This window comes from Nematolebias whitei, chromosome 1 (genome assembly GCF_014905685.2).
Source record: "Nematolebias whitei isolate Nwh7 chromosome 1, NemWhi1, whole genome shotgun sequence".
NCBI classification, from domain to species: domain Eukaryota; kingdom Metazoa; phylum Chordata; class Actinopteri; order Cyprinodontiformes; family Rivulidae; genus Nematolebias; species Nematolebias whitei.
The window spans coordinates 79,360,535-79,370,056 of NC_056498.1; the positions used below are offsets into that span (position 1 = coordinate 79,360,535).

Here is a 9,522-nt window from a genome sequence, read left to right on the forward strand (position 1 = left end):
CCGACACCTGACAGAAGGTAAGAGATGGACCGGATTGACACCTGACACCTGCATTTGATACTGTGGACCACAGTATCCTTTTATCCCGGCTAGAACACTTGGTTGGGATTACTGGTGCTGCGTTAAAATGGTTCCATTTATACCTGAGCGACAGGAGTTTCTGTGTTAATTTTGCTAACACACTATCTACTTCAGTGCCTCTTTCCTGCGGGGTCCTGCAAGGCTCCATTCATTGAACCCCTTCTGTTTTCTTTGTATCTCCTTCCCTTAGGGTCTATCCTGAGGAAACATGGGCCCTATTTACACGGACACGTTGGGGGAAAGTAGGTTTTTTCGTATGTTAATTAGAGGAAAAGATCCGCGTTGACCCGGTCGTATTTTGGGTTTACATGCATCCGCAAGATCCCCCCCGCCCTCCCGAATCCACTGTAGTTACCATGCCGGGTCATTAGAGGGCGCTGTGAATTTTGTACCTTCACCTAATGCGCATGCGTGCTGCCTCGCCCTTGGCACGCTGTGTCCTGTGAGCTAAAAAGCTCTGCTAACAACATCTTAACAACAAGTTAAAGCTGGATTTTGGATAAGAGTGTCGACAGATTTGACGCCAAGCGGGACCACTTCGTCTAACAGCTCCACACCGGTCTCTGAGTGGACCAGAACCGAGTCACAATGTTGGACTTTACTCCATGATAATCAGTAACTGGTTTACAGCAGGTAAATTAAATGTTCTTAATAATGTTAGCTTGTGTTTACTTCGGTTACAAAATAACCAACTGAGTTTTTATTTTTTCCTGAAAGAAGAAGGAGCTGTCTCCCACCAGGCGGACCGGTTCTGAACGAGGCTCGGCAGCAGGACGTCGAAGAGAGAGATGATGGATGAACTATTTATTTAAAATTCCCCTCAGTTATTTTATTCAATCCATTCAATGTTCAGTTTAATTATCAGTTTGTGGTGCTGAATAAATAAATAAAATAAAAATTAAACCTGATGTCTTCATTTTCAATGTTAATAGCATGCAATATGTTTAGCATCATTTTAATCACATAATTTGAATTACATAATGTCCAGATAGCTTCATTAGCTCAGAGAGCTTCATTATATATCTCAAACTTAAGATAAATACTGTTTATTATTATTAAACTTATTATTTAGCACATTTCAATGTTATAGTGCAGCACGATGTGTGTGCGTGCCTCGTTCTATAAACAGCAACATTAGAATTGGATCAGATTGTGTCTCTTCCAACACAGATGTTGGTCACAGCACCTGGAATCTGACGTAGATTAACTACGAGATTAAAAATATATTCCATCAGTCGTAGTTCTGAAAGCAGTGTGTCCACCGCCATGTTGATAGAAATATAGCGTCTGTCCACGCATGCGTGTGCACATGTGGTTTAACACAAAGCCTCAGCGGGAGATGTTTACATGATCAGTGGGGGGTCAGAGAAAAACCTCCACTCTGGAAGGTGGGTTCAGAAACCTCCGGATTCAAAGAGTGGGGCCACTGGTGTCGTGTAAATGATCAGCAGAACCGCAGAGAGGAAGCTGCGGATGCACTCAAAATACACGCCATGTAAACGGCCCCATGGTCTTTCCTTTCATTGTTATGCTGATGACTCTCAGATTTATCTGCCATTAACACCTAACAGTTCCTCCTCCATTCGCCCTTTGTTAAAAAATGTCTTGATGACATCAAGACTTGGATGGCCGCAAACTTTTTGAGTTTTAATGATCAGAAGACTGAGGTCATTGTGTTTAACCCTAGCTCTGCCACTGTCACTGATCCTGCAAACCTGGACTCCCTTCAGCCATATCTAAAACAGGCCGTTACCAATCTCGGAATAGTTTTAGACGTGGACTTTAAGTTTAATAAGCAGATAAATTCTGTTCTTCAAAAAAAGCTTCTTTCAGCTAAGGCAGATAGTTAAGCTCAAGTCCGTCCTGTCCAGATCCGACCTAGAAAAATTAGTCCATGCATTTATTACAACCCGGCTGGACTACTGTAACTCGCTTTATGCTGGAGTCAGTCAGGTCTCTCTCTTACGTCTCCAGCTTGTCCAAAATGCTGCAGCTCGGCTACTAACAGGAACTCGCAGGTTTGAGCACATTACTCCAGTTCTGTCCTCTCTTCACTGGCTTCCTGTGCATGTCAGAGTTGATTTTAAGATTCTTCTGCTGACATTTAAGTGTGTTAATGGCCTTGCACCCTCATACCTCTCCGACCTCCTTCATCCTTATACTCCTTCTCGGGCCTTGAGATCATCAGACCAGCTGCTTTTGGGCGTTTTCAGTCATGGGCCCTAAACTCTGGAATAATCTGCCCATCAACATTCGACAGGCAACCTCAGTCTCTATTTTTAAATCTCTCCTCAAAACACATCTGTACTCATTGGCATTTAACACAGTGTGATCTCATTTGGTATTTCGTTGTTGATGATTGTGTATATCCATTTTGCTTTTACTCCATGACATTTAACGCAGGGTGATATTGATTTAGTATTTCATTGTTCCTCATTATATTCAATGTTTTTATGCTTTTATTCATGTTGCTGTAATATGTTGTTATTAATATTTGATGCTGTGATCTTCTTTGGTAAGCACTTTGATAACAGTTACTGTTTTAAATGTGCTATATAAATAAATGTGACTTGACTTGACAGAAGAGACAAACCAGACAGACACCTGACAGAAAGTAAGAGATGGACCGGATTGACACCTGATAAAGATGAGAGACAGACCAGACAGACACCTGACAGAAGGTAAAAGATGAACCGAAACAGACACCTGACGGAAGGTAAGAGACAAACTGGACCGACACCTGACAGAAGGTAAGAGATAACCTGACCGACACCTGACAGAAAGTAAGAGACGGACCAGACTGACACATGACAGAAAGTAAGAGACGGACCAGACTGACACCTGATAGAAGGTAAGAGATGACCAGACCAACACCTGACAGAAGGTCAGAGATGATGTTGCTGGAAATAAATATGGTGGACTGCACACAATCAGGAAGCATTACATTGTGTTTGAATTTGAATTGTACCGCCATTTAAAGATCAAACCCTTAAAAAGTAAACCTAAGCTAGATAAAATTAAATTATTGTCCTTAAAATATGTATTGTCTGATGGACCCCAACCTCTGATGGTCTATATATTCAGGGATTTATGCAAATATTCTTTCAAATTAAATTTTTTTTAACGAACACATAGCGCGCGCGCACACACACAGCTTTTTTCTGCCTTCCGGTCACAGATTGTTGTTAGACACACCCTGCTCTGCTCCATTTGGGTAAAACTTAGGCTCTGGTTCTCTTGATTTGTTGAAACCAGCATCAGTTTTATCCCTGTATCATAATTGGATTGGACCGATTTACCAAGACAAAACCACAAAAAGAAAAAAGCGTTTTTGTAGTTCTCATTTTTGCAGATGATGGATATCTGTCCTAGCCAAGTTCAAATTGAATGAAATCTTTCATGGCAACAGAAAACTTTATTCCTGTACATTTGTCCAATCACCCCTATCCTAACTGACAGTGAACCTTTTAACCTCCTTCAAAAATAAGTATATTGATCAAATATCGGTGTGAAGAACCTGGCCTATAGTTACGAGTAGAAGAAAAATAATCACAGGGTGGCAAGAGAGGCAGGAAATTTTGAGGGGATGCACTCTACAGCAGAACTTTATGATTGGTGGAGAAGTGTATCCATCACAATTGAGCCTTCAATACCCAGCCAACCCCCCACATGCCCTCATGCACAGAGATGAAACTGATGACGCCTGCAAATTCAAGTAGCCATTATTAAAAGCAAAACAAATTAAAATTATTTGTGTTGTTGACCTCCCTGATGAACATGTGTCTGCCATGTACCTGAATGCATCCTGCAAGTACGCTAGTAGTCATCTTTTTGTAGAGGCTAGCATATTTCTCACAGTCACTGAGTAGGTCTCTCAGCTCGGTGACCAACAGCAGGTTGGTGCTGTGTTTGTCCAGAGCTTTGAACAGCACCTCTTTAGTGCCCAGACGGCACATGACCACAGCATAATCTTTGTTGAGAGATGCCAGCCGATACAGGAAGCGAATGAACAGCTGCACCACCTGTGGAGTCATCAAAACAGGTTAGCACTAGTTGGAAGGTGGATTAGATGACTTTGGTGATGTGAGAACGGCTGACCTCTCTGTCGTTGATGAAGGCTGTCATGGTGGACAAGCAGGGCTCTATGCTCTCGTGCCACGGCAGTACATCCTCCTCGTAGTTGTCCAGAAATTTGTTCAAGATCCTACAGAAACAACAAGCTGATCAGAAGAGCTGTTCAAAAGCCACAATGACAATAAGAGAAGACTATAGTACCTGAGAATGGAAAGCTGGACAGCTCGGTCGGCTCGGTGCTGCTCCATCAGCCGGACAAGGTTCTGGTAGGTGCCCCTACTTTTAGTTACCTGCACAACAAACAACAGGAGGTCTAAAATGGATACAGTGTCGACTTTACCTCTCAGATGAGGAGAGATGTTACTCGCTGTTTACCCAAAGATGTTTACATCTTATAGCAGGTTTTTTAAACAGAAACATTCTTTAAAATAGAAAAACAAACCCATGAACCAGGATTTGTTAAGAAATAATCTGAGTTTGCCAACAAAAAAATCAGTTAGTCAGCAGGTGAAGAGGGTTCATCAACAAGTTACAGAAAAATTCAAGACTGTAGACTTCTGTGCTCATCATGGATTGTCAATAACGAACACCATGCTCAAGCATAAGGGTGTCCATATGTGCTCTTGGCACCAGGACATCCTAGGCCGCAGTTTGATGATCGACTTTGTCATCATCTCATCTGATCTGCGGCCACATGTCTTGGACACTTGGGTGATGAGAGGGGCGGAGCTGTCTACTGATCACTACCTGGTGCCGAGTTGGCTCCAATGGTGGGGGAAGATGCCGGTCAGACCTGGCAGACCCAAACGTATTGTCAGGGTTTGCTAGGAACGTCTGGCAGAGTCTCCTGTTAGATGGAGCTTTAACTCCCACCTCTGGGGGAACTTCGAACATGTTCCGGGGGAGGTGGGGGACATTGAGTCCGAGTGGGCCATGTTCCGTGCCTCTATTGTCGAGGCGGCTTACCGGAGCTGCGGCCGCAAGGTTGTCGGTGCCTGTCGTGGCAGCAATCCTCGAACCCGGTGGTGGACACCATCGGTGAGGGATGCTGTCAGGCCGAAGGAGGAGTCTGTGGGACGCTGGAAGCAGCTGATGGGTACCGGCAGTCCAAGAGACATGCAGCTCAGGTGGTCGCTGAGGCAAAAACTCGGGCATGGGAGGAGTTTGGAGAGGTCATGGAGAATGACTTCCGCACGGCTTCGAGGCGATTCTGGTCCACCATCCGGCGTCTCAGGGGGGGAAAGTGGTACAACACCAACACTGTTTAGAGTAGAGGTGGTGTGCTGCTGACCTCAACTCGGGATGTTGTGGGTCGGTGGGCTGAATACTTTGAAGACCTCCTCAATCCCACCGGCACGTCTTCCACTGAGGAAGCGGAGCCTGGGGACTCTGGGTCGGGCCCTCCAATCTCTGGTGCTGAGGTCACCGAGGTGGTTAAAAAGCTCCTCGGTGGCAGGGCCCCAGGGGTGGATGAGATTTGCCTAGAGTTCCTTAATGCTCTGGATGTTGTAGGGTTGTGTTGGCTTACGCGACTCTGCAATATTGCGTGGACACCGGGGGAAGTTCCCCTGGATTGGCAGACCGGGGTGGTGGTCCCCCTATTCAAAAAGGGGGACCGTAGAGTGTGTTCCAACTAGAGGGGGATCACGCTCTTAAGACTCCCTGGTAAGGTCTATTTGGGGGTTCTGGAGAGGAGGGTTCGTCGGATAGTCGAACCTCAGATTCAGGAGGAGCAGTGCGGTTTTCGTCCTGGTCGTGGAACACTGGACCAGCTCTACACTCTCAGCAGGGTCCTGGAGGGTGCGTGGGAGTTTGCCTAACCGGTCTACATGTGCTTTGTGGACTTGGAGAAGGCGTTCGACCGCGTACCTCGGGTAACCCTGTGGGGGGTACTCTGGGAGTACGGGGTACCGGGCCCTTTGACATGGGCTGTTAGGTCCCTGTATGACAGGTGTCAGAGCCTGGTTCGTATTGCCGGCAGTAAGTTGGGCTTGTTCCCAGTGAGAGTTGGACTCAGCCAAAGTTGCCCTTTGTCACCGATTCTGTTCATAACTTTTATGGACAGAATTTCTAGGCGTGGCCAAGGTGTTGAGGGGATCCGTTTTGGTGGCCTTAGAATTGCGTCTCTGCTTTTTGCAGATAATGTGGTCCTGTTGGCTTCATTGGATCGTGATCTACAGCTTTCACTGGAGCGGTTCGCACCAGAGTGCGACACGGCCGGGATGAAGATCAGTTCCTCCAAATCCAAGGCCATGGTCTTGAGCCGGAAAAGGGTAGAGCACCCTCTCTGGGTCAGGGAGGAGGTCCTGCCCCAAGTGGAGGAGTTCAAGTATCTTGGGATCTTGTTCACGAATGAGGGAAAAATGGAGCGTGAGATCGATAGGCAGATAGGTGCAGCGTCTGCAGAGAAGCGATCTGTCGTGGTGAAGAGAGAGCTGAGTCAAAAGGCGAAGCTCTCAATTTACCGATCGATCTACATTCCTACCCTCATCTATGGTCATGAGCTTTGGGTTGTGACCGAAAGAACGAGATCTCGGATGCAAGCGGCCGAAATGAGTTTTCTCCGCAGGGTGTCTGGGTTCTCCCTTAGAGATAGGGTGAGAAGCTCGATCATCTGGGAGGGACTCAGAGTAGAGCCACTTCTTCTCCACGTTGAAAGGAGCCAGTTGAGGTGGATCGGGCATCTGGTTAGGATGCCTCCTGGACGCCTCCCTGGTGAGGTGTTCCGAACACGTCCCACTGGGAGGAGGCCCAGAGGAAGACCCAGGACATGCTGGAGGGACTATGTTTCTCGGCTGGCCTGGGAACGCATCGGGATTCCCCCGGAGGAGCTGGCCCAAGTAGTTGGGGAGAGGGAAGTCTGGGCCTCCCTACTTAGGCTGCTACCTCCACGGCCCGACCCTGGATAGGTGGAAAAAAAATGGATGGATGGATACAAAAGTCCCAGTGAGGTCGGTATGTGGTGTGGGAGGAGGGGGTGGGGACGATGGTGCATCAGTTCTGGTCTCTCCTGGCTGCAGTGAATTGGTCACGTGTGAACATAAGTTTAATACGTAACGTTTAATAATTTATTATGTCATCACCTTTGGTTAGGGTAGCGGGGTGACCTCCTTGGAAAATAGTCCAGGAAACACTAGTGCTCTCACCTGCAGATTGTCTCTAAGCTGGGAACACTGCAATACTCCACTGTATATCAGAACAACCTGCTCTGCTCTGAATGGATCAAACTGTGGCTCTGGTTTTCTTTAAATGTTGAAAGCAGTCAATTTAATCCCTGGATCATACTTAGATTGCATGGCTTCAACAAGACCATAACAAAACACGCCCCCCCCCCCCCCCCTTTATTTTTAAAGATGACAGAAATCCATTGTGGCGACAGAGAACTTTAATCCATGTCTATTTCACTTGTTTGTCCTCAAGGCAAGATCTGGTTGTATGAGACGAAAATAGGCTGTCTCGGACTAATGGAAACCTTTTATGTTGACCCTGTATGTGATGATGATGAAGATGTTCACATCCTTGATAGAGAGGAATGATGGTTTGAGAGAGGAGTAAAGGAGACCATCTTTGTGAAAAGAAACCGTCCATCATTAAACAGGGGTGGAGGCCTGTGTGTTTAACTGTCACCCTCTTACAATACTGTTATTGCTAGTATCACTCAGCCCCCTGTGAATAGTAAAGCTTCCAGTATACCATACCACTTTATTTATAAAGCACTTAAAACAGCAACAAGGCCAACCCAAGTGCTGTACAGACAAAACAACAGGTAACACACAAAGCAAAATACAAAATGAGGTATATCGGAATATAGACAAAAAACAATGCAGATAATGACGACAAACCAGTGTGGAGCATACAGGATCAAAACACAGATCATCTTGTGTTGAAAGCTATTGAATAGTAGTGAGTTTTTAAACAGGACTTGAAAACCGAGAGGGAGGGGGCCTGTCTGACAAGCAGAGGTAACTCGTTCCAGAGTCTTGGTCCTGCTACAGAGAAGGCCCTGTCACCTCTGCGCTTAAGACGAGTTCCTGGAACTGTGAGGAGCAACTGGTCCGCTGACCTCAGGGAGCGTGGTGGGACATACGGTTGTAGCAAATCAGAGAGATCGAGTGGGGGGTTGACACTGTTCGGTTAAAATACTATAATATATATATATATATACTATAATATACTGCCGTGTACGTCTGTTCACGCGTACGTACACGTATACTGTACGCAGACGGTTCAGATTTCATACTCCAGCGTACACCCCGAGCAGCTGCAGAGCAGCTTCACAGACAAGGGGCGTTTACCTTCGGGACAAATTGAGGTCGCCGATTGGTCATTTGCTGACACGCCTACTGGATTGATTGACAGGTCAGAAAAAAAAGCGAGCGCTGGCAGCCTCAGCCGCAGCGGTGTTCTGTGTTTATATGTTGTTAATAAAAAGATCTAAAAACAATTTAATAAAAAAAACGGAGCGTTGGCTCTACAGCCCACACATCAGATCAGCCCACCAGGAAATCTCCAGACCCTCCCGCAGTCAAGTTGGACCTGAGTTTAATTCGCTCGTGACAAATTCCTTCATTTGTCACCATTTCAGTCATTGCATCAACGAAAGAGGAAGAGATCACTTGCCTCTTGGCAAAAAAACAAAACAAAAGAAAAGGCCAGATCAGAGATGAAGAAGGGAAATTTAATACATTGGTGTCGCATACAAAACAGTCCATCGCTGGGCAGTTTATTGTGCGACACCGCGTACGCCTATGCGGTCGTAAAACTTGGGCTTTGCATGGACATGCCCTGGGGGGTACGCTCTGCGTACGTACGTGCGTACCCCTGCGTATGGATGTACGCGGCAGTATACTGGGGGCTTAAACAGCCATCAGGGTGCTAACGATGAATGGTTGGGCTGATGGTCCTCCTTGACCATGTGAGCAGCAGGTTTTGGCTGTCAGCAAAAAACTGGTTGATCCACTACGAGAAGGTGCTATTTATAAGACTGAGATAAATACAGCACCTCAGACTGAAGTCTTTCAGATGAAAGACGAAATGTTTCTACAAAATTTTTTTTTAAATGTCCACAGGACCAGATTTAACTTTTTTAGATTTTTCTACCTGGATTATTGAGCATGCAGCAGGATACACTGTATGTGTAACTACATGAATATGTCAGTGTGTTACAGTATGTGTTACTACATGAATGTGTCAGTGTGTTAATGTATGTGTGACTACATGAATGTGTCAGTGTGTTAACGTACGTGTTATTACACAAATGTTTCGGTGTGTTTTACAGTATGCTTTACTACAGGAATGTGTCAGTGTGTGTTAATGTATATTTTACTACATGAATGTGTCAGTGTGTTAATGTATGTGTTATTACAT

General features: G+C 45.7%; 1 protein-coding gene across 1 annotated transcript in view; it reads right to left on the reverse strand.

Annotated features, from left to right (window-relative positions):
• The window catches only part of LOC119413682 (cullin-9), a 91,733-nt gene that overhangs the window by 45,348 nt on the left and 36,863 nt on the right, over window positions 1–9,522 (reverse strand). Inside the window, exons 14-16 of the mRNA XM_037680739.1 lie at window positions 4,357–4,445; window positions 4,180–4,285; window positions 3,876–4,103 (exon numbers count right to left, since the gene is read on the reverse strand). Of these exons, the coding sequence (XP_037536667.1) occupies window positions 3,876–4,103; window positions 4,180–4,285; window positions 4,357–4,445 (423 nt within the window). The remainder of the gene's footprint in view (window positions 1–3,875; window positions 4,104–4,179; window positions 4,286–4,356; window positions 4,446–9,522) is intronic.